A 25,223-nucleotide genomic window follows, 5' to 3' on the forward strand; every position below is an offset into this window, starting at 1 on the left:
AGTCTGGAGCGCAGTACAATATACCTAAAGAGCCATTTATTTGCATACCACACTAGAAGTGTTTGGGAAACCTGTTTGGTCATTATTTTTGCAAATTTGTTTGGTGCTGCTAGTCTACCTTTAAGGGTAAATATTGCCGTGACATGTCACATGGGTGCAGCCAGACAACTGTTGAATGCTATTTCCTCATAACTAACTGTTGGCTGAGGTTTAGATCAAGGCTAGTCAAAAAGCCACAGAAACCAGTCACATTTCATTCATAGCAGAACAGCACAGCTTTATTTAACAATTCAGTTCACAGAGGTGTTAACAGGAGATTCAGATCTATTCCACAAAAAAGGTGGACCTGAAGACACATGACAAATGACTTCTAGCTGTGACATCTTATGATTCCTAATTCATTCCCTAAATGACCATATAAATGTACTGGTAACCCATTAAATTACAGACTAAAATCAGTTTTAAATAAAACTCATTTTTATACACATCAACAAACAGCATCCATAAAACAAAACTTAATAAATGACTCCTCTGTTGCTAACAAGCTCAACTGATTAATATTTTTACAGGTTATTGCCTGTACACTTCGGGCCAACATCTCGAAAACGCTACTTTTCTGGCGGTCTGCCGACCTCAAACAAGCCCAAAACAAAGAGTAGGCACTTCTGTTTTTTGTTTTTTTTTACTTTTTCAGGGGCTTTGTGGGTAAAAAATTTCCCTTGCTGTTATTTTCCATCCCACTGTATTGCACAGCATCGGTTGCTAAATCATCATCACGTTCTTGATTTGTGGGTGCTTAAATATTTTTGTTGCTTTTTCATAGCATTGGCCTTGGTTTTTCATGAATTCCTTGTTCAAACGAATCAATGTGCGATATTCTGCAATTACTTGTGAAGCGAAATGCTTTTCGATCGGTCATCTGCTTGGTGTCAATATGTTGTAAATGATTTGTCGATTGTTTCTCAAACAGTAGTTTACACAAAGCGACAAGAACGTAGAGAAGGCATCGTAGAGCTTGCTGTTGTTTAGTGAACACTGAATTTCAAGATCAATGCGGTCGGGAGAAGGAAATGGGATAGGGAAGACAACATTGATGTTCTTCAATACTTTCTGGGTCTACAATGAATGACAAGCTACGTAAGGGAGACCAGTTCAAACAAAGGTAATAAATAAAGCTGGAGGCTGAAAAAAACAAGCTCAGGGTTAATGAATAACTTCTGCTTCAGTGTACCTTTTGTAGTTTTAAAAAAAATTAGTAGATGCAGCTCATGGTTGAAGAATTGTAAGGGTTAGTTTCAGGTTAAGGTGCTGACTTCCTTCCAGTGTTAGAGTTGGGATCAGAATGGGGGAGCCCAGAGCATACGGATACTTTGTGTAGATTTCGTTTGAAGACTTCCGGATGTTTTAAGGGGATATCATGGACCATCTCAGTTCATTTCAGGACTGAGAATGGGAAGATTTATTGGTGAGATAATTCTTCTGTTCATCCGGTTTCTTCTGTGTTCCTCTATCTCTTTGGGTGGCACCTTGGTGCTGGCTGGCATAATGCAAATGAACAGAGGCTGAAAATATTGTTTACTTAAAAATAATACAGAATCCATATATACTGCCAGATATGACAGAGTCCATCGTCCGTTCACTTTCTACCCTGTCCATCAGAAGTCTTCCTTGAAAAATCTCTTTATGGCATCAGTGAGGGATTTTCCTCAATCTCTTTCTGTTATTCCCCTCTCTTTCGATCTCTTTCCGTATCCGTCTTGGGAGGTGAAAGGGTGAAGGGTAGGATTTTGGGAAGGAGAAGGTGTCGGTGGTCTCCCATTATGGAGTGTTGACAGGCCTTTAGTTCCCACAGCAGCTTCGAGTGGACTGTGCATCTGGGTCCTGTAGATTTACGCCCCTGTGTCGGGCAGCATGCGTGGGGTTTTGGGTGTCTGTTTTTGGCATCTTTTTTGCTTTTGATAAATAAAGAAGAGTTAAATGAAGAAGAAAAAAAAAAATTCGAGAAATGAGCTTGAAAATCGAGATTAATATTGTTAATCTTTTGTTTAAAGTTGGCAGGAAATGAAAATTAACTCTATTTTCTAAATTATTTAATTGCAAACGGTTCATCCATGCATGTTTATTTATTTATTTATTTGACTTATTCAGAATGTCATAACTAGATCTACCAGTGAAACAACAGACTTCTTTCTGGTGACATATGCAGGACTTCTCCAATCATATAGAATCTGTTTAAATCCCTAAATATAGTCCCCACTGTTAATCTGTTTACAATATTAAGAATGTTCACTAATGTTTCTTAATTTATTAAAAACTAAAGTTTGTAGTCCCTTGTCACAACCTGAAATTTCTATTCCTTATTTGATGAAACTTGTAGATCGGGGTGCCCAATCCTGCTCCTGCCGATCGACTGTCCTGCACAGTTCATCTCCAACCCTAATCAAACACACCTGCCTTTAATTTTCAAGCGATCCTGAAGACGTTAATTGGTTGCTTCAGGTGTGTTTGATTAGGGTTGGAGATTAACTGTGCAGGATAGTCGATCGGCAGGAGCAGGATTGGGTACCCCTGGGCCCAGTTTTTCAAAAGTAATCCAGTGGGATTTCGGATCACGGATTGGATCAAATCTTGGAAATGGGTTTTTCAAAAGCAAACGAGGGATTCTGAACTAAGATTAGATCATGTAATCCGATCTTAAATTTGATCTGGATCAAACCTGCCCTTTGGGTTTTTCAGAACTTTGAACTCGGTTTGGGATCTATTTGATCCAAAAAAACAGGATTATCCTGATCCCATCAGAAGGGTGGATTCAGTTGTGATTTTTCGAACCAAATAAAACCAGAGAGTTTTTTTTTTTAAGTGAATGATCACAAAATCAATGTTTACTGATGATATATACATTTCTTCATATTTGAAGCATATATGAAGCATGTCACATCTAATGAGATATGGTAAAACAACAAAATCTACAATTTAACATTATAACAAAATAAGGAAAGTAAAATGTTTCTGTTTATTACAGTGTTTCTGTTTCTTAAAATTAAAATAAACAATGGTTATTTGTGGCCACCGGTATTTTGCCAACTGTTGTTCTTTGCTAAGCCAGTAGGCTACACTGTTGGTTCCATTTAAGGCTCTAGTAAACAGGATTTGGTGATCCTGAAAAGTTCCTATCCGGATCAGATTGATCCAATCCGATGTTGCTTTGAAAAACTGGCTCAAAAGTAAGATGGATTACGTGATCACGGATCGCATAAAAAAGGATTACTAAATCCGGATCAATTTTATCCGGATTAAACCTTTTGAAAAACCGGGCCCTGGTGTAGATAATACCACAGTTTTATTCTAGTAACAATAACAATGTTCAGAAGAGAATACGCTATAGTTAGAAAACAACTTTAACACTTACCAATGGCCAGGAACAACTCATTTACATTCATTGCAGTCTTGGCAGACGTTTCCATGAAAAGCAAGCCTGTGTCTTCTGCATATGTCTGAGCTTCCTGTTCAGAAATGTAAAATGAATGTCTGGGTTACTGCACACAAGACATTAGAGAAATAACCAACAGTTCAAATAATTATTTGGGCAGTCAAATGTGTTAAAAATGTAATTACCACACTTTACACATTACGTATTATTGTGTACTAATAATACCGTTCAAATGTTTGAGGTCAGTAAGAATTTTTTTTTTTTAGCTAAGATACATTACAATGATCAAAAGAGACAGTAAAATGTCCAGAAAAAGAAGTATCATGGCTTCCAAAAATATATTCAGCAGCACAACTGTTTTCAGTATTGCTGCTAATCATAAGAAATATTTCTTGAGCACCAAATCAGCATATTAGACTGATTTCTGAAGGATCATGTGACACTGAAGACTGGAGTAATGACTGCTGAGAATTCAGTTTTGACGTCACAGGAATCAATTACATTTTAATATTTTATTAAATAGAAAATAGTTATTTTAAATTGTAATTATATTTCAAAATATTGCAGTTTTTACTGTATGTTTGATCAAAGCAACCTTGTTGAGCAGAAGAGACTTCTTTAAAAAAACAGCCCCAAACTTTTTGTAGCATTGTAGTGTATTTTTTTACATTAAAATTTGAAACGGTTTAATTATGTTTTGTGTGCTTCCTAAGTTCAAAATAAAAACAAGGGCACACTACAAACACAACAATCCCAGAGCTATTTATGAATCAAACCCTAAAGGGATTCTTTCAATATTTTTGCTACTTCATTGACAGGAACAACTCTAACACGTCCCATGTCTAGAAATAAAAGAGAGAAAGATATGACCTCATACTCCACAAGTCTCTTGTCTGCTAGGTCGGCCTTGTTTCCTGCAAGAGCAATGACGATGTTGGGACTGGCCTGTCGCTGCAGCTCTTTCACCCACGCCTTTGCTCGCTCAAATGTTTCCTACAAACAGATGGCTAAAGACTAAGCAACAAATCTACTATTTTACCGAATGAAAGTATGTATCCTTTGTATAAAAAGTGTACTGTTAACTTACAGGCTTGGTGATGTCAAACACTACAATGGCCGCCTGGGCTCCACGGTAGTACATGGGGGCCAAGCTGTGGTAGCGCTCCTGTCCAGCCGTGTCCCAAATCTCAAACTTCACTGTAGTGTCGTCCAGACAAACAGACTGTGCCAAGAAAGCAGCTGATGGTGGGCAACAAAAGAGAAAAGAAAAAAAAAAGATAAGTAATCTAAGCCAAAGATTCATGTATTAATAATACTGTTCAATCTTGATTTTTATTTTTGGTTCTTTGCATTAATTCAAAGTTGTTATTTTTAAATAAAACTTGGGTAACACTTTATTTTACAGTGTCCTTGTTACATTTGTTACATGTACTTACCATAGTAATAACAGTAAATTATGCATAATTACATGCAACTAACCCTCAACCAAACCCTAATTCTACCCTAACCCTATAGTAAGTACATGTAGTTGCTTAATATTACTCAGTACTTAAATATATAATTACACTGTAACATTGACACCTTAAAATAAAGTGTAACCAAAACTAGAACTAAAAATCATTCAACTGAAATACAGCTGAAATAAAATAAAATATAAATATTAGAAAACTAACTAAAATAAGTTAAAGGTAAATAGAAATTTTAAATAAAAACACTAATAAAAAAATGACAAAAGCGCATAAAAATACTAAAACACTAAAATGAATAAAAAATGTAAGGAAAACTGAAAATATAAAAATAAAGCTAATTCTAAAATATTAATAATACTATTATTATATAAATAATACTAGAATAAAACTGGTTATAGAATAGAAAACTTAATTTTTTTAGCAGTAGTATTGTTTATTCCGATGACTATTATTGATCAGTTATTTTTTATAATAATTTTATTTTAATTAATTATTCATTGAACATTGGCGTATTTTATAATATTGCTGTTGCTGTTTTGTAAAAGCTATACACCACTCAAGACCTCTGCTTCATGACTTAAAATACCCCTTAACCATTGTCAAATCACTTTAATGCATGACCTCAAGTGTTTTACTACTTTAAGAAGAACTCCAGTCTAATATTAGTGTTGATTACGTCCATTTTTTATGCTATTTGCCTGTCTCTGACTTTATAGGAGCCAAAGTCTATAACAATTTTTGCAAATTCTAGTGTGAAGATTATACACAGAGATAGTCAACCTAGTTTGTCATCATTCTCACAAGTGCTATCTACTGCTATGACTAAGAACAAATTAGCTCAGTTTGAAGTCAGATTAACACAAATGTGTTCTCGGCACTGTTGACTGTCCTGCTCACACCCAATGAGACTTTGTGAAAAATACCAGGAAAAATCTGGCAATTTCACTTTTAAGGCGCTCCGTAGAAACAGTAATATTGTGAAATATTATTTTTATATATTTTAAAATGTAATTTATTCCTGTAATGTCAAAGCTGAATTTTCAGCAGCCATTACTCCAGTCTTCAGTGTCACATGATCCTTCAGAAATCATTCTAAAATGCTGATTCCGTGCTCAAGAAATAAGATTTCGTATTATTAGAAATGTTTAAAACAGTTATTACTTTTGATCAATTCAATGTCCTTGCTAAATAAAAGTTTTAATTTCTTTATAAAGACACCAAACCTTAATGGTAGTGTATGTAGGAATGTAAATGCAATAAACCGCTTAAACCAACCCAATTTTCCCTAAAGAATAGTAGTACCCATCTTTATTAACTCAAATTCATCACCTATGCCTCACCTCCAATGGTGGTCTCCTGAAACTCATCAAACTGGCCCTTAACAAAGCGCAGCACCAGGCTGGACTTGCCGACGGCCATATCTCCCAGCAGCACCAGTTTGAACTGGCAGATCTTGGTCTGCGGTAGGCTCCCATTGGTCCTGCCGGTCCCGCGGGTGCTCATGATGTAGGAAGGGTGGCCGTCCTCCCTGGTGGCGTCTCTGAAAGCAGCAACTCAAAGCAGTGGAGTCAGTTTTTTGAAGTACTGGAGACTTCTTTTTAGGCTGTGAGGTCAGAAGTCAGACTGTGATGCTGAAAAACAAACAACAGTAAGAGCAGAACGTTACTGGAATGAGTGGAAGAGAAAGTCACTTACAACTAAAATGCTCTGGTAAGAGTTAACTTATTGAAAATCAAAGTGTTTTTTTGTCATTGCAAGAAATGTAAAACATACTGAGACATTATTTTTATAAAAAAAAAAAAAAAAAAAAAAAAAATTGTGTTCCACAGAGGAAAGCTAGTCATAGTCACTGAAAGAAATGAGAGTAAATGCGAACTGTCACTTTAAAGTCACCATGAGATTTTTTTATGGACTATTGCAGTATTTATTATAAAGGATTTATCCATCCACATCATTTTTTTTTTTTTGGTAACACTTTATTTTGATGGTTCCTTTTGAATGTGCTGTTAACTATAAGTAACTTTGCAACTACATATCAACTAGCAGTCATTAGAGTATTAGTAGACTGTCTGCTTAATATCTGCTAACTCTTTATTGTGATGGTCCCCCAACAGACATTCTACTGACTAGAAGTAATTTTGCAACTACATGTGAACTTATTATAACCCTTCCAGTCTACTTATACTCAACTAGCACTCTAATGAGAGTGTTACATAGACATGTAGGTGCAATGTTACTTATAGTCAACCTATGTTTTTAATAAATTCCCTTCCCTTTTGCAGCAACATCTCTTCTGTGGTGACATGTTAACTGGAGTGAGGGCGGGACATCCTGTCACACAATTGAGATCATATTAGCAACAGCAAACCACAACCATCCAACGATTCAATCAATTCCTGATTAACAAAATCAAGTCATTTTTTCTTGTTCGAGAAGCAATTTCAATACAATACGTAAAAAAAAAAAAAAAAACGCAACATATGGCCTAGAAAAAACCTCAATAGCTTTAGCAAAACTGAACTAAAACAAATGAAGTAACTAGGGGTGTAACGGTTCACAAAATTCACGGTTCGGTTCGATACGACACAATGGTGTCACGGATCGGTATGTTTTCGATACAGCAAAAAGGAAGAAATGGCAGAGAAATGTCCTTGATTTTTTAAAAAATATATATTTATTCAAATAAATGTTATTTTTAAATAAGTGTGAGTTTTCCTACATCTTGAAACTTTTAGTTTTAAAAATGGGGGTAATCTTTGAAGGTTGTACTGCATACCGAACCGAAAGCCTCGTACCGAACGGTTCAATACGAATACGTGTATCGTTACACCCCTAGAAGTAACAGTCCAAATAAGTGAGAAAACAGGTGACTACAGCTTTTTGTATCATTTCAAACACAACCAGATAACAACTTTCAAGTCAGCAGTCAGGAGGACCACAGATGCCCTACATATGTGAATCAGTTCTCATCAGAAATAGGGAAGCTGATGAGTAAAGCACCACAATAACATTTCTTTGGTAAGACTGTATTGCTAAACATCCTCATGACAGTTTTAATTCAAGGCAAGAACCATACTCCATCCATACATAATATATTTCTATTTAAACATCCTAAAATGTCTGTAGAAAACAAGGTGGCAAGTATAACCTTGAGATTGAACTTGAAAATTGACTTGATGGGCATAACAGGAAGAAACTCCTATCTTGGCATCTCAGTGAAAATTTCTGGTTAATAAAGTAAAGTCTCTGATACATTCCAAATCCAGCATTTTACCCCAAGTATGAATTGTATTGTTTTGTTGCACATCTCTCTTGTAACGGATGTCGACATAAACAATGATGAATGAACTAGATGTTGAGCAGGTAGGAAACCACCAGATTAGCCTAAAACTTTGTCACCTCTTTGTGGTTTCTTGGTCGTGTGCTCTTCTGCTCTCTGAGTTTGCATCAGTATTATCATTTTGCAGTGCAAACATTTATAGCTTAGCCGTTTTAAATAGGCTAGGCCTACATAGCTCAAAGCCATTTCCTACAGCAGGGGTATTCAATGCCTATTGCCTAAAGTTTCAAGAGGTCTGGTGTCTATATTTCTTCCCCAGAAGAGGTCCGGACAATACTTATTTGGAACAGTTATACATTTCCATCGGGGCAGCCGTAGTACTTTGTAAAATAAAAAAATCCTAAACACTCAAAATGGTCAACAAAGATGAGAATCTTGGGCCCTGAAAGCCAAAGCAGTGATATCTAAGAATTGTTTTTTTTTTAATAATATTTACCAAAAAAAGTAATTATATTTTTCCCAACTGGATATGAGTATAAAAGGTAAGATGAGATGCTTTATCAGGCTGTTATTAATATATATATATATATATATATATATATATATATATATATATATATATATATATATATATACATACTGATATACTATAATACTGATATATATATATATATATATATATATTTTTTTTTACATTGATACACCTATGTGTATGGCACATAGAAGGCCTTGTGACTGCGAAAACTAACTGGAGGTCCAGTTTACCTCGTAAGAAAAGTATGGACCATTTTTACATTTTACTCAAAGTAATAAAACTACTAAAAACAAACAACGTACATAATCTAATAATCATAACTCTCATCATGAGCACAAAAAAAGTTAACTCTAATTTCAAAGTTTTTTTGTCTTACCTTGCCATCTCTAAATAATTTTCCAAATTAATGAAATGCTCTTAATATGCTGATATAATAATGCTAAATGTATGAAAAAAATATCTAAAGGTGCCACGCGTTAACTTGCCACAAACATGGTTTAGTTAAACAGTCTGAGTCATCTGTATGACAGATACAAATAATTGCATTTGTTGCATTCTCGTTTTCTGCAGCTTTTTAGGAAGTTTTACTATCTATTTTGCTGCTCACATCTTTCTGCTGTTGTTAAAATAACCGAGTCATCTGCAGCTCTTAATGCGGCGCTTTACATCTTTAGCGGGAGAGAGAAGAGAGAGGTTTGGCTCTAGATAAAAATATTAGAGGATGAAGCGCTGAAATATCATTACCATAAACGACCCTGAGCACTTGTGGTCTGAACCTCTCTGTTGTTTTGACGCGCTGCTCACTTTAAACTGTATAAATGGTAAAATGGCACACTTATGTCCCGCGGCCCGGTCCCAGACCCCGGCTCGGTTCCATCCGGACTGCGGGAAGTAGCCTAATCACGCCATTTTACCGGTCTTCCATTTGAATAGCACTGTCATACAGCAATTTAAAGTAAAGTGTCATTAAATAAAGTGTCAGCTGTGGTCAATGTACACTTAATATGTAACATCTTTGATGAGCTGATTGTAATTACACAGTTATATTGGTGATGCTGTTGTAATAAATTGCATTTACATATACTTTGCAATACATGAACTTAATTGTAACATAAATCATTACCATCATTTGCAGTACCATTAATGCATAGATGGATTAGTCCATGAGTAATTGATGTAATACCTTTAACTGTCCATCAAAACTTCTATTTTTTACATAACATCTATAATTGATAACCCTTACCATCATGTCAATGTATAGCGCATGTCATTTAGTGCACATGTACAATAAACTAATAATCCGGTATATGTATTGATCTGATTAATAACTATAATAATCAGGTGTTTGTCCATTGATCTGATAAATAGCTCTAACTGTATGTCTATCTAGATTAATAACTCTACTAATCGGTTGTGTGTCTATATTGGTCTGATTAAAGGGTTAGTTCACCCAAAAATGACAATTATCCCATAATTTACTCACCCTCAAGCCATCCTAGATGTATATGACTTTCTTCTTTAGTTTTTTTAAGCTCCGAAAAGTGCTTCCATCCCCATCCATCATAAAAGTAATCCATACGACTCCAGTGGGTTAATAAATGTCTTCTGAAGCGAAGCTACGTGTTTTTGTAAGAAAAATATCCATATTTAAAGCTTTATAAACTATAATCCCTGGCTTCCGGCAACAGCCGTACGCTCGTTCACGAGAGAATCTAGTTTGGAAGGGTGACCTCTGACCTGACGTATGACGTAGGATAGCGTAAGCTTAGGTGAGAATTGACGAACGCAGACGCTCAGAGGATGGAGCACAACAAAACGCCGGTCACAAATTAGAAGTCTAAAACGAGAAGTTTTAAAGAAAAAGGTTGTGAGGATTTTGATAAGAGGAACTATGTCATACGTTGGGTCAGAGGTCACCCTTCTGCCAGAACTCAACTCTCTCGTGAACACGCGTACAGCCGTTGCCAAATCCAGTGTCAATAGTTTTCAATATGAATATTTTTCTTACAAAAACCCATTGCTTTGCTTCTGATGTGCTTTTTGGAGCTTCAAAATCTCTATTCTATTCAATGTCATTACAAAGCTGGGAAGAACCAGGATATATAACTCTGATTGTGTTCAGAAACACAGAGAGTCATATACACCTAGGATGGCTTAAGGTTTATTAAATTATGGGATCATTTTCATTTTTGGGTGAACTATTCCTTTAATAACTCTAATAAGCAGGTGTATGTCTATTGATCTGATTAATACTCTAAAAATTAGGTTTATGTCAAATTGATCTGATTAATAACTAATAATTAGGTGTATGTCTGCTGATCTAATGCATAACTGTAATAATCAGGTGTATGTCTACAGACATAATGCATAACTTTAATAATAAGGTGTATGTCTACTGATCTAATACATAACTCTGACTGTCAGGTGAATGTGTCTGATGTGATGCATTAGAGACGCAGTATAGACTCTGACCATTAACGTGACTCGTCTCGATCCAGGCGAAGCGGGCCAAGAGGTGCCGTGAACACCGATTTCCAAAATAATCACATCTCTTTTAGATATATAGAGTGATATAAAATTACCGAGATTAGTGATATTTACCTGTTGTTTCCAGTCGCGGCTGTTTTAGAGGTGGCTGTTCGGTTGTTGATCTATCAGCTGGTTATCGGGCTGCGCTGCGAGCACTTCCTGCACCTCTCTGCGCATGCGCAGTGAGCTATACAAGTCAAATAATCTGTAGGGATTTATATTTCTTTTCATTCCTAATGTAGGTATAAGTAATAGTATATGGGCAGTCTTAATACAAGGTTAATCTTGTTTCTCGTTTGCAGTGACTAAACTTGATGTAAAACTGTATACAATTCCATACATCATTACCTTATATAGTTCTTATATAGGACTTTACAGTTTATTTTGAAATAAAATAAAAATATTTTGAAAAATAAAAATGAATAAGGTCACATGAAATAAAGACAAATAAGATAAATAGTTTACTGTCTCTTAAACTAAACTAAATTGACTAACTTTTATTTTGAAATCTGGAGAAGGAATCTGTTCAGTATTTCATGTTATCAACAAATAATTCAAGATTATTAAATAACACCCAATATTATTTGATCACCATGATCAATAATACCAAGTAATTGTATTTTAAAATCCTTACGCGTTTCTAGGAAAAAAGTATGAAGATGAATAAAAAAGTAAAATGTTTGTATGAATATTGTATCATATGACTTTTATATTGAAATGAAGCCGGGCTCCAAATATAACAATTTGTGTTACGTCACGTTGTGACGCAGACATGGCAACCGCTCAGGAGCAGTTGTTTTATCGTTTTATCGTTGTTTGTTTTCTTAGAGATAATATTGCTGTAGAGACATTACATGTTCATTAGGTTTGAAATACTTTATTATTCTAAAATGATGGTGTGGTGATTGTCTGGACAGCTAACAATGGTGGAGTGAATAAAAAGAAGAAAACAATGAAGTTTTGAGCGGCACAGCAGCGCGCGTTCGCGAGGCTCCTCCGTTTGGTATCGGGTCGCGCGCGCGTGTGTGTGTGTCAGCGTGGATAGAATTTGAAAGCGTTTCAGTTTAAATATATATTTAGATATTTATGTTTATGTATGTTTTAACCCATGAAACAAAGAAGACCACCGTTTGAAGCCGTAAAACGTTCAATGGTCAGGTAAGGAGAGTGAAAGCTAAGTCCATTATCACTGTGTTGGTGTAGTTTTGAAAAAGATGTGGTTAAACTTGTCATAAAGTTGTTGCTTTTATTAATATTGGTACATGTGCTTGAACGTTTTAACTAAATATTGATTGATGATCAATGATTATTGAAAATTATCATTTAATTTTGCTTTACAGCTGAGTGCATTTGACTTAATAATAACTTACATTTAAATCACAATGGAATTGATAAAAGAGAACTGTTATACTGTTATACAACTGTAAATGTTAATGGGAAAGTTTCCCATTCATAAAATGAAAGGATATTACTCAAAACCAAATATTTCACACTTTACATTATTTTAGGCTATATTGTAATGGTTTACACAAGTCTAAACTAATTTTAAGGTGATTAGAACCTACAACATTGTAAGCAAATATACCATCTATAGTCAAGTCACATTTATTTATATAGCGCTCTTTACAATACAGATTGTTTCAAAGCAGCTTTACAGAGATAACAGGAAAATAATACAAGAAAGTTTGTTTCCAGAAGAAAATAGCGTCACAGTCCAGCTTAAGTAAGTTCAGTGATTTTTTTTGTTGTAATAAAAGTTATTAAATTAGTTCATTTATATATAGCCATTCTGGAGAAAACCATGATGTCATCGTCCAGCTTTGTTCAGTTCTCATATTATGGTGTCAATGCAGGCAGATCAATATTATTATTGAATATTTAAATTAAATGTTAAATTTAATGTCCCCAACTAAGCAAGCCTAAAGCCAATGGCAACAAAGGTGAAAAATGCGACAGAGATCTGTAGATCTGTCTCAGAGTGGTTAGATAAATGGTGACATTCCTACCTTGACTTTTTTCGATTTGTATTGTTATTCTCTCTAACCTTCCCTGACCATGTCTTAACATTCAGATTATTATTGCTTTTAACATATTATGCAATTTGCCAGTACATTATCACTCATGCAAGTACATTATCACTGCCACTTTAATGGTGATTTCTCCTGACCCAGCTCATTCATTTCAACAAATCTGTTTTCTTCTATAGAAATGGACAAATACACAGCATGTGTATGGCCACGTCTGGAGCCCTTTATGATCGGGGTGCTTCCCGCCACACCTCCGAGCAAATTCAGCATGCATTATCTGCGCAAGATGGCCAGTTACGTCCGGACACGGGATGGCTGTTTCCCCAGGCTCGGCTGGCACATGTGGCGACACATCGCTTGTGGCAAACTGCAGCTGGCAGAGGAGCTTGCCTGGCTGTATTTTGAAACCTTTGATCTGTTAATGCCTCGTTCTTCAGAGCAGAGATTAGAGTGGGCAGAAGCTCTATCTCAAAGCCACAGTCCTAAGGAACTTGACAGACAGCGTTGTCAGGTAATAACAAAATGTCGTAGTGCTGTTAGACAGAATTGCAGATCTGCTGTACTAATGATTTTCTCTTTGTCTTCCTAGCTGTCAGTAAACACACTGCAGTTTCTACTCTTCCTGTATCTACAGCAGCTGAACCGAATCTCTCTCCGCACATCACTGATCGGGGAAGAGTGGCCAAGTCCGAGATCACGATCTCCCTCTTCCTCATCTGAAAGAGAGACCAAAATCAGCTCCCAAAATAAGGTGTGTGTGAATCTTATGAAAACATGAGTCATATTTCACCATAAATCAAAAGAAAAAATAGGAAAATCTTATTTTAAATATTATTTTATTTTAACTTATTTTATTTTTGTTTGTGTGTACCGTGTTCACTACCATTTAAAAGTTTGGTTTCAGTATTTGTTTTTTAAATGAATACTTTTATTCAGCAAGGGTGCATTAAATAAATCAAAAGTGACAGTGAAGAAAGACTTTTATGTTCTTACAAAATATTTATATTTAAAAAAAGAATTATAAATGCTAACCTTTCTATTTATCAAAAAATACTGAAAAAAGTAGCACAGTTGATGGTAAGAAATGTTTCTTGAGCACCAAATCAGCATATTACAATGATTTCTGAAGGATCATGACACACTGAAGACTGGAGTAATGATGCTGAAAATTCAGCTTTGCTATCATAAATTACTGTAAGTAATATTTTAACGTATTAAAATAGAAAAGAGGTATTTAAAAAAAACTTATTTTCAGAAACATAATGTTTTTTTACTGAACTTAAGCCTCTGAATAGTTTATGTGTATGTACAAATAGTTAACAAATGTATATGTAAGGAATAATTGACTGTTGAATTATTCGAAAAATAATGCACACCCGAGGTGATAATGCGGGTGTACATTATTTTTCAATTATTCAATGGCCCGGAGTCAATTATTCTGCTACGGTTACCACACCTCAAAACATTGTTCAGATGATGTATTTCAAGATATTTGTCAGGTTTTCGTCCTTAAAATGCTCTTGTGTGTGGGACTAATTTCTTAAGCATCTAATCCAAGCCTCCATTGCTAATTCCAAAACGTAATTTTAGCATTAGTAACGAAGGTTTCACCCACTGATGGTGGACTGTTGCAGTTATTAATGCAGTTATTAGAGAGAGAGAGAGAGAGAAAAAGCGTGTCAATTTTCTGAGTCTGTGTTCGGCAGCAGCATCTTAACTGTAAGTTTATCTGCTCCAAGAACAGAGCTGTTATTACCTCGCTTGTGAGAAATGTCAAAAAAGCAGCGCAGAATGTGGCTACAGTATGTGTATGTGCGTTTGAGTGAGAGAGAGAGCGGGAGAAAGAGAGTATGTGCTTTTCGTATATAATAAAACATAATTTTATGGCAAAAAAAAATGGAAATAATTTGTCGTTTTTATCGTATTTACTATATTTATTTGCTTGGCCAGTGTCATTGTGGATTTGGGTTCTTTTGCTGTAGTAATCTGTAAGGACCTTTCAAATAACTGAAATAATTTGGCGATATGATATGGAACTGTAATGCGGTAAAGACTTGCCTGGAACTACTTAAAGGTGCAGTGTGTAATTTTTAGCGGCATCTAGTGGTGAGGTTTGCGAATTGCAAACAGCCAGTCACTCACGGCCTATCCCTCCCTTTGCAAACTCGAAGGAGAAGCTACGGTGGCAGACGTAGGATAAAAGACATCGTCGTCTGAGTCAGCAGAGAGTAGCAAGTCAAGCAATGAGGTTTCTTTATATTATATTTTATATTAAATTATATTTACTTAATTATTCAGCAAAACCACATGTTATTGCGATTTGTTATTTTTAATTGTTCATCGTTGTGTTAGTCTTTTATTCACTGACTTTACCATAGCTTGATTCCATGCTAGTTAGTATTAGATAAGAGCTATGGATAAGAGCATCAAAGCAGCTAGGTAAGGGGAAATAGCTAACGTTACGATGTCCGAGGCGTCGTTCAGACAGCATGTTTTTCTCCACATTTGCAGAGTCAGGGACAACCTGAGGCCCCGTCCACACTACTGCGTTTTCGTTTAAAAACAGAGACCTTTTGCTACGTTTGCACCTCCCGTCCAGACTAAAACGGCAAAAACGGAGACCCAAAACGGAGAAGTTAAGAAACGCTGCCGACCCGTTTTTCGTTTTTAATCTCCGGAGGGCGTTTTAGTCTGGACGGGTCAAAACGGAGGACTTTAGAAACGATGACGCAGAGGCTCACGCTCGGCTCTATGATTGGGTGTCATCAGTCATGGAGTATACACAGGTAATATTCAGTACCAGTAAACTTCACCCGCTGGAACAGTTTCTTACAATAAGAAACTGCCGCGTCTCAGGCGCGGCTCGCGCGGGAAACGCGTGCATGCTAGAAATAGAACTGACACCTATTTTTCATGCGACACGCAAGTGTGTTGGAAGCGTTTCCAGGCAAAATAGAATAGGAAAATATGTTTATATGTCATTTTGACACAAATACATATTAATAAATGACATTTTGATGTTTGAAAGCATTTTTTTACAGTCTATGTTTGAAAGTCTCTAGTAGAGATGCACCGATTGATCGGCTGGTGACCGGAATTGGCCGATTTTCACGTGATCGGCCATGACCGGCGACCGGCCGGTCAGTCTGACATATGCCGATTTTATGCCGGTCAAATGCACTCGGGCGCCGCATGATTAACCTTTTGAGCGGTACGGTCTCATATATGGTATTTTTATGTGCTCCTGCCCTGAGTAATGTTACGGTGCCACATTTAGGATGTTCAGTGACGTCGCATAACTGCCAGATTCAAACTGTGCTCTCGCGCGTTGGTTGGCGCTGAGCCAGAGTCGGCCGCGTTCAGCGCTGTCATATATCACAACTAAGCAGTGTTTTCAACCTCATAATGTTTATTTTAGGTTTCAGATATTTAAATACACATAAGCACGAGTAAAACAATACATTTGGAGTTTGTAAAATACACACTGATGTCTGTGGAAGCAGCAATAACAATCTATTCAAATATAATTTGCCGACATGTGTTAACGTTATTCATATCAGACAAACATAGTGAAAGTAACTTAACTATAAAGTTTACTCTATGCTTCTCAGTTCACCGGCCACTTTCTTGCATTTATTTCGGGAGAAACTGATGAATTCACGTGCTGTAAATCCGACTGACAGGACAACATTGCGGCGCCCATCTCATGTTATAGATTAAGATTATTTATAAAGGTTTTTAAACGACCAAACACACTCACTTACACGTATTTGAGAATCGGAATAACAGATAGGCTGATTGATGACATGGTAAGCAAGTTTGTGAATATTTTGAATAAAAAAGGAAAAGCGGAATAAAAGCGACACATCTGTCATCATACAGTATTATTGTGGCTGCGGTGTATCGCGTGACGCGTCGCTATGGAAACATTAAAGGGAACGTTCGCCTCGAATGAAAAAACTCAATATAAAAAACTCACTCTGGGGGTGGGGGTGTCAGTTAGAATATTTTAAACTTACGCGTGAAAGGGTTAAAGAAAAGATCGAAAATAAATATTTGTGTGTGCTGTAAAGTGGTTAGAATTTTTTTTAATCGGAATCGGCTAAAATCGGTATCGGCAGGTCAAACTCAATGAAAAATCGGAAATCGGAATCGGCCTAGAAAATTGTAATCGGTGCATCTCTAGTCTCTAGGTTTACACCGGCACGCGCATGCCCAGTGTTGGTGAATGGTCACGTGATCCGCGTTTTCAGTCGTTTTAATGTGGACGGAGATCAATTCTAATACGCAGCAAAACGCTGATGTGGACGGAGATCGTATTCGTTTTAATTCTCTGTTTCTAAACTAAAACGCAGTAGTGTGGATGGGGCCTGAGTATGTACCGGAGGTAACTGGAAGAGGGAGAGGGAGAGGGAGAGGAAGAGGGCGGAGAGGCAGAGGTGTTGGAGGTGCAGTCAGGGAAAGGAGAGGCAGAGGACCTACACGAAGTGATGGCTCAATAGAGGACGAAGAACCACATGAAACTATCCAACTACAAATTTTTTCTAACAGGGTAGTAAAAGTTTAGCTGGCTAATATGATTGTCTCACGAACGTAACCAGCACATTTATCCCCACATAGCAAAGACATAACACAGCGAGGGAGAAGAACTAAGTTACATGAAACAATCTAACTTCATATTTTACACCACTGACAAGGGAAAAGTCACTTCTCACGGTGTCTATGGCTAGCTTCTAGGTAATGCTAACATTATGAAACAACAGTTTTCATTTGCATTGTTAAAGTTGGAATACCTTACCTGTCCAGCAGAAAACAGGCAACTTCGGCGTTGCTTTGAAAGCCTTTTTCCCTCATAAGACCCTTCCATCGGTGAAAAGCCACACCGATGTTGACCCGTTATTTTTGCCTACGTTTCTCCCTTATTTTTCTGGCTTCATCATGCTTTCTCTTCTTCGAAGCAGATTTACCCTCCGTCGGCTCTTGTCCTAAACAATAACTGTGGTCATTAATTTTCCAGAAATTCTGCTGCATCTTTTTCTGCTGCTTCTCATTCAAGTTAGTGACAAAACGCGCTCTGTAGCGCTGTTTGTTCGCTGTCGGCTACGGTAGAAACATGACGTCACAATATGTCGACCTTCATAGAAGGGGGTGCCCGCGGTTATGTAGATATAAATGACTCATTCTAAGGTAATAAAAACATAACGGTTCATTAAGTAAGGTCTTTATACACCACTGAAAACATAGTTATGGATCTGATATTGCATTTCTGTCAATAGATCCTCAGAAATATTACACATTGCAACTTTAAGCCGTGCGTTTCCCTGAAAATAATTGCATAACTTCAACTAACTCGTCAACTAATCAGATTCAAGCATTCAACAGCCCTGTAGTATAAAATAAAATATATATTTTTTATTTTATTAATAAAATTTGAATTTGGAGGATGTGCTTAATTGTCATGAAAATATTAAATAATTTGAATATTAAAAAAATATGAATAATATTTTTTTTATTGAAAAATGTTTACTTTTTTGGGTTTAAGGCATGTGTATAGAGAGAATTCCACCTGCATAATTTATTTTTTATTTTTTGCATAATAGTTAATTTATTCATTCTGTTTTACCAGAACTGGGACGACCAGGCTCATCTTACTTTCATCCAGACACACTTGGCTGAGCTCTTAGAGTTGCTAGTTGAGCCAGGCCAGCTGAGCAGTTCAGGACAGGTTCTGCGTGACAGCCAGCTCACTTCAGAGGCCATAGAGAGCCTCAGTCTGCTGCTGGAAGGTTCTGTGAGCCACAGCCATACTGTGCACCCAATCCACAAGCTCCTTAGCCGCTCAGCACTGCAGTCTCAGGCAGGGTTCTCCAAAATCAGCCGCACTTACTCTCTGCAGCAGTTCCAGGGGTTTCTGCATCAGGCTCTCTGCCTCAACCCCTTCGGTATCTCCACCTTCTCACAGTCAGGCAAGAAACTGGCATGGTCCATGCAAGGTAAACTTGAAGTTCTCATCAAGGAAATAAAGTTGTAGGTGTTATTTTATCTTAAAGTTTCCAAATCAAACGTTCTTTAGGAATGTTTGTGGAATAGTTTCATTTAAATTGTATATGAACGGAAACACAAATTTTTCAACTGCAAAACTGTTTACACAGAAATGCTAAAGGTACAGTAGCAAAACAAAAACAGCATGTTTAATAAAATGACTTGAGGGAGAGTGAAAAATGGTAAATTCCAAAACTGCAAAAACCTTGACTAATATTAGAGATGCACCGATCGACTGGCCAGGGACCGGAATCGGACGATTTTCTGCACGATCGGCCGTTTTGTGCATAATTTTACTAATTCCCGCAGGTTTTACGCTTTCACCAAAAGTGTGTGCGCGCACCACTTATCTATATAAGTGGAGCGCACATTAAGCCACCTCTTGGGAGTCGCAAGTTTCAAAATGAGTGGCTTACTATGCTTAAACAGACAAACGCACACATAATTATGTATTCAGTTAAACACAGTCAGTTTTGGAACCTAATAAGTTGAGATAGATAACACAAGTTGTGTAACAGTATATTGGTTCACTCTTAAAGTGACAGCAGTCTAATATTCCTGCTGTTGTCAATAAAACAAGTTAATAAAATAACAAAAGACAAAGAAAATCACTCTCTGCTCTTGATTGAATAGCTTTTGCAACTAATTGTAAACATTGATCTGTATTTAATTTCCAGTGTATTTTTTTATTATTATTTTTTTTTACATTTGATTAGTTTTAATTTCTGTAGTATATCTTACCTGAATATACTGTATACCCACCTGAAAAACTTAAAGGGTTATTAGTTCACCCAAAAATGAAAATTCTGTCATTAATTACTCACCCTCATGTCGCTCCAAACCCATAAGACTTTCTTTCTAGTCTGGCTATCACCAGACCAAGCTCAATCTTTTAAGATTGAACATTGGTCTGGGGAGTCTGCTATGTATTTTCTACTGCACAAGAGGCGTGATCAACGGGCATATTCAAATGACTCTGTACGCAATTGGATAGTCCTTCAACCAATCAGACCAACAACCCGGGTGGCGTACTTTGCAGACCAATGCAAAAGCTCTTACGTAAATTTTTTTTACACCCACTCGAGTGATTTGTTTGCTAAAAATAAGTTATTGAGCATCGTCGAGAGGTTAAAAGGAATTGGACAGAGCCGTAACGGCTCTGGAATTGGATTGGATTAAACCCGCCAATAGCGCACCAGGTGGATAAGCCAGTTTGTGATTGGTTCCCGCAAATTTGTAAAGGAAGCAGCAGAGATAAATGTACATCAAAAAATACCTTCATTTGTGTTCTGAAGATGAATGGAGGTAGACTGGTAAACCCAGCCTGATCTGCCGGCGATTTGATTTTGCCCTGCAGCTCAGGCTGGGTTTACCCAGTCTACCTCCATTCATCTTCAGAACACAAATGAAGGTATTTTTTGGATGAAATCTAAGAGCTTTCTGACCCCTCCATAGACAGCAATGCAACAATCACTTTCAAGGCCCAGAAAGGAAGTAAAGATGTTGTTAAAATAGTCCATGTGACTACGGTAGTTCAACTTAATGTTATAAAGCGACTAGAATACTTTCTGGGCCTTCAAAGTGGTTTTTGCATTGCTGTCTATGGAGGGGTCAGAAAGCTCTCGGATTTCATCAAAAATATCTTCATTTGTGTTCTGAAGATGAACGAACTTCTTACTGGTTAATATTCTTACTTTGAATTTTGTTTTTGTTCTTGTTTTATTTCTGTATTTTTACTGTATTTTTACTTAATGAAAATAAAAATAGAAATTAATCCTTTTAGAAAAGTAGATTTTTGTTTATATATGCTGTCAATTATAATACTTTGAAAGAAAATCAGAATCGGCAAAAATCGATATCGGCAGGTCACTCTTACAAACGAAAACTTAGATAACTGCAATTGGTGCATCTCTAAGTGAACCTCAAGGGGAGAAATGAAGGAAATTTATATTATGACTTTAGCTTGAGTTGATGGATGGTTTACCTGATTAGTAGCATCATTAACTCTTCATATTTTGTTTTGTAGTTGAGGGCACCTTGAAGAAAGCCAAAATATTCAGAAACACCCACTTGGCTCCTCCAGGAAGTCGACTGGTGCTCATGTCGCACGTTTGCAAACAGACATTGGCCAAAGACTCTGAAAAGCTGAATGATGCCAACATCAAACTCCACCGCTGCAGTGACGCTTTCATCTACCTTCTCTCTCCTCTGCGGTGAGGAATCACTTTGCTAAAATAAAATAAATGCATTATTTTTGTCAATTGGGTTTCAAAAGCCCTTTTTTTTTTGTACGTTCCATGATAAGATTCTCTCTGTCAGTCTATTATATTATATCATAATATTATACATTTATACAATTATATATTTTATTTTATAATAATTTCACTGTCTGTATTGTTAACATTTGTGTATGTATTGTATTTAAAACTAAATTGTATTGTAACTAAAAAAATAACTGCTTTACTGTTCAGCACAGATTTGCTCCAATATATTTATTGTATTTATTATGTATTTGTTTTTGTTTTTTACAAAAATTAACCCTAGTTCAAGTCTTGCATTATTAATTTGGATGTGAAATTTTAATGTAAGTTCTTAATAAGTACCTGGGCAATACGTTTGTCATTATTGTCATTTTAAGACCATTTGCAGTATCTTATAACTCCTTTTAAATATGGTTATTCATTTGTTTGTTTAGGTATTTTTTAACCATTTTAACCCTGTTCTTGCCACAAAAATGTCAGGCCTTAGATGCTGACATGGAATAAAACATCCTAATAAAAAAGTAAAATAAATGTGCACTAGTCAATGTGCACCACACTAATGAAAGAAATCAGTTGTTCTAGTCAACCATACTGTCATATTTCTAATAATAGCAGCAATGGATAAATAATTTCCTTACCTAGACTTACAGTCAAAATAAATGCTGATCAATAGTCTGCTGTCAATTAGTCATTTTTGTTGTGTTTGTTTATTACTGTCAACTTCCATGCAAAACCAAGTCTTTATCTTACAGGTCTGTGACCTTGGATAAGTGCAGGAACAGTACAGTGGTCCTCGGCCCGGTGGGGACCAGCGTCCACATTCAGAGCTGTGAGAACGTTCGTGTGGTGTGTGTGGCTGGCCATCTGACTGTAGGTGGCTCCTTTCACTGCACAATCCATGCCCTCACCCCCACTCGACCCCTTCTCCTTCCTGGAAATGTGTCTCTCACTCTAGGCCCCTTCCACACACATTACCCTACTTTAGAGGACCACATGGCTAGTGTAGGCCTAGCTGTGGTTCCCAATTTATGGGACCAGCCACTGCTGTTCGGAGCTGAGGGTTCCACTTCAGACGCAGGCTGCTACCACATCCAGCCCCCCTCTGAGTTTTATCCGCTGGTGATACCCTTCCAAATGGAGGGGGATAACTGTGAGTTCCCTTGGGACCTGCCGGCAGATTACCAGAAGGCTGTGGAGGGCAGAGAGAAGGCGATAGAGGACTGGCAGAAGACCGTGAAGGAAGCACACTTGAACAAGTGAGTCCACTTTTCTGTTCCTTTTAAGGCTGCATTTTAATGCATCCTAGATCTGTGGCATCACGCTAGTCGCTGTTATTGTCGACTGGGTTTTGTGTGTGTGTGTGTGTGTGTGTGTGTGTGTGTGTGTGTGTTTCATGACAAAAGATTATTTTGGTTTATTATAACAAAATATATTACATTATGTGTTTATGTATTTTATTTTTATTATTATAATAATATACAGTACTATTATTATTATTATTATTATTATTTTTAGATTAATCATTTAAATCTTTTTCTTTTTATAAACAGCTTTGTTGATTTTAATGCATTCTAGATCTGTCACATTGTGGCGTCTATTTATCATCCATCTTATTTATTGTAATAAAGTATGTGTTTGTATTTTTATTATATTCATATTTATTATGATTTTAGGGAGAAAAAATGTTCTAATCATATCGACAATCGACAGACAGATGCATGCTATTTGGGTTTATACTAAACACACATTTTCTATATAATAGGCATATATAAAAGTTATTAATGTTAGAGTGGATTTTTTTATATTTTACAAATATTAATTGTAATTCAAGATCATAAGTCCTAGCATTATTAGCATTGTTAAATCAGACATGAAATTTTAATGTAACTCCATAATAACCTGGGCAATAAGTTTGTTCTTTTGTGACATTCAGTAGTGATGCATTGTGTCTTTTCTGTCGTAAAGGGTTCAGAGGCGGCAGTTTCAGGCCTTAGTGGAGCAGAAGTTTCATGAGTGGCTGCTCGAGACGGGAAAAAGACAAGAGCTAGACAGTCTTCTCCCTTCTGCCCTCAACCCCTCCACCTCTTTGGACCACTGGCCTTCAAGCCACACTTCCAACTCTGGACTAAATGTGCTGAAAGATAAACCACCTGAACAAGCAATGGGACGGGCGCCAACAGTTTGCTAAAAGAGCAGCTAAACAATCGAAACCCTCACTTTCCAAAAACTGATTATCAAACATTAGTGCTCTTCCGGTACAAAGGCGGTCAAAAACAATCCATGTATATAAACAATGCTGTATTTAGACAAGGACATTGTGTCCTTTTATACTGTTGACGTCTAGAGAAATCTATGCTGGATTAGTTTGTAGAGTTGCTGTAGTGTGTATTATTGCTGCAGATGTCTGATAGTTTAAGCATAATGTTACTTATTGTTATAAGACATCAGTCATTCCAGAGCTTGATATGTATAAAATATCACCAGAAGAGAGTCGTTATTTAATTAAATCAAAAAAGGGAATGATTACTGCCCTCATATGAATTTAGAGAGAACAGGGAATGAGATGCGTGTAGTCATGTACTGTATTAATAGACAAATATGTCATATGCTCAACTGGTACGTGGTGTAACAAAGAGTTTGCATCTATTGTCTCCTGAAATCTCACGGCCAGTATGAATGTGTACATTTCTCTTTTTTTTTTTTTGTATGTTCGTTCACAATGCCTTATACTGTAATTGCACTATTACTGTATCTTCACAATACAGATTTCAATGCTGTCACTTAAAATGTCTCTTGGATGTATTCATGTCTTAAGTGAACATTTGAAATATGTTTGAACAAGCATTTTATTTGTACTAACAATAGGCTACAGTTTATTAAAGGTAATATTGTTTGGGTGTTTAATAAACATGCCCTATTTTAATATTCAGTTTCAGGTGAACAAGTAAAGAAATGCTTTTTGGACTTTAGACTCCATGAAAACTGAACAATGTGACCATAGCAACAGCCGCCTTTCTTTCTTTTGAGCTTTAATGGCCATATCGAATCAATAGCGATTGGCTTTGGCTTTCTGAATGGAATATGTGTGTGAAATGTGTTGCCATTTTAAAAAACAAATCATCATTTTTTTATATTTCGCCTAATTATGGTAGTGTGTGCTGTCTAGTACTTTAATAGTATGTGCTGGATTTTGACTAACTATTGTAGTATTTATTAATATTTTGAAAGAACTTATATATTTTAATTTTAGTATATTTAAAAATATGTATGCATAGAAGTCCTAATATTTATCAAACTGATGCTGGTCAAGCTCCATGCACATGTACAGGATAGAATCAGAATCTTTTAAGCCACAATATCAACATCTCAAATCATTCGAATCCGTGATGGTGTCCGGTCTCTGTGCCGGTGTCTGTGCCGGCTGATTTTTTGGCCGTCTGATTCTGTTCCCCCCATGTTTCTTAGACAGTGAGGTTCTAATATTTATCAAACTGATATTGATTAATTAACCCCGATAGCCAAATGGTCAGTGCACTGATATTTGTTTATTGATGGGCACATCAACACCTCTCATAATCTGATAGGGCGAACGGATTTCAACAGCTGGATTGTTTGCCATAGATTTCATTTCCACCCATGTTTCTTACACA

At 36.4% G+C, this 25,223-nt stretch overlaps 2 protein-coding genes across 3 annotated transcripts; one reads left to right on the forward strand and one right to left on the reverse strand.

The window, feature by feature from the left end:
- Positions 1-251: 251 nt before the first annotated feature.
- Positions 252-11,434, reverse strand: rab5b (RAB5B, member RAS oncogene family). 2 transcript variants are annotated; one of them, XM_079881385.1, is made up of 6 exons: positions 11,316-11,434; positions 6,240-6,530; positions 4,518-4,669; positions 4,301-4,423; positions 3,410-3,503; positions 252-1,952 (listed from the first exon to the last, which is right to left on the reverse strand). In XM_079881385.1, exons 2-6 carry the CDS (start codon positions 6,400-6,402, stop codon positions 1,840-1,842), a joined length of 645 nt encoding a protein of 214 aa, XP_079737511.1. In that variant the 5' UTR covers positions 6,403-6,530; positions 11,316-11,434; the 3' UTR covers positions 252-1,839. The 2 variants fall into 2 exon arrangements, with proteins under 2 accessions (XP_079737511.1, XP_079737512.1); XM_079881386.1 differs by having other exon boundaries at positions 6,240-6,439; positions 11,316-11,411.
- A 570-nt stretch (positions 11,435-12,004) lies between these two features.
- tbccd1 (TBCC domain containing 1) lies at positions 12,005-24,742 on the forward strand. Its single transcript, XM_079882469.1, has 7 exons — positions 12,005-12,401; positions 13,450-13,781; positions 13,860-14,021; positions 18,897-19,263; positions 21,339-21,525; positions 22,326-22,829; positions 23,539-24,742. The coding sequence occupies exons 2-7, from the start codon at positions 13,452-13,454 to the stop codon at positions 23,759-23,761; spliced, it is 1,773 nt and encodes a 590-aa protein (XP_079738595.1). The 5' UTR covers positions 12,005-12,401; positions 13,450-13,451; the 3' UTR covers positions 23,762-24,742.
- The last annotated feature ends 481 nt before the right edge of the window (positions 24,743-25,223 follow it).

The sequence above is a fragment of the Squalius cephalus genome (genome assembly GCF_949319135.1).
Source record: "Squalius cephalus genome assembly, chromosome: 9".
In the NCBI taxonomy this organism is placed as follows: Eukaryota; Metazoa; Chordata; class Actinopteri; order Cypriniformes; family Leuciscidae; genus Squalius; species Squalius cephalus.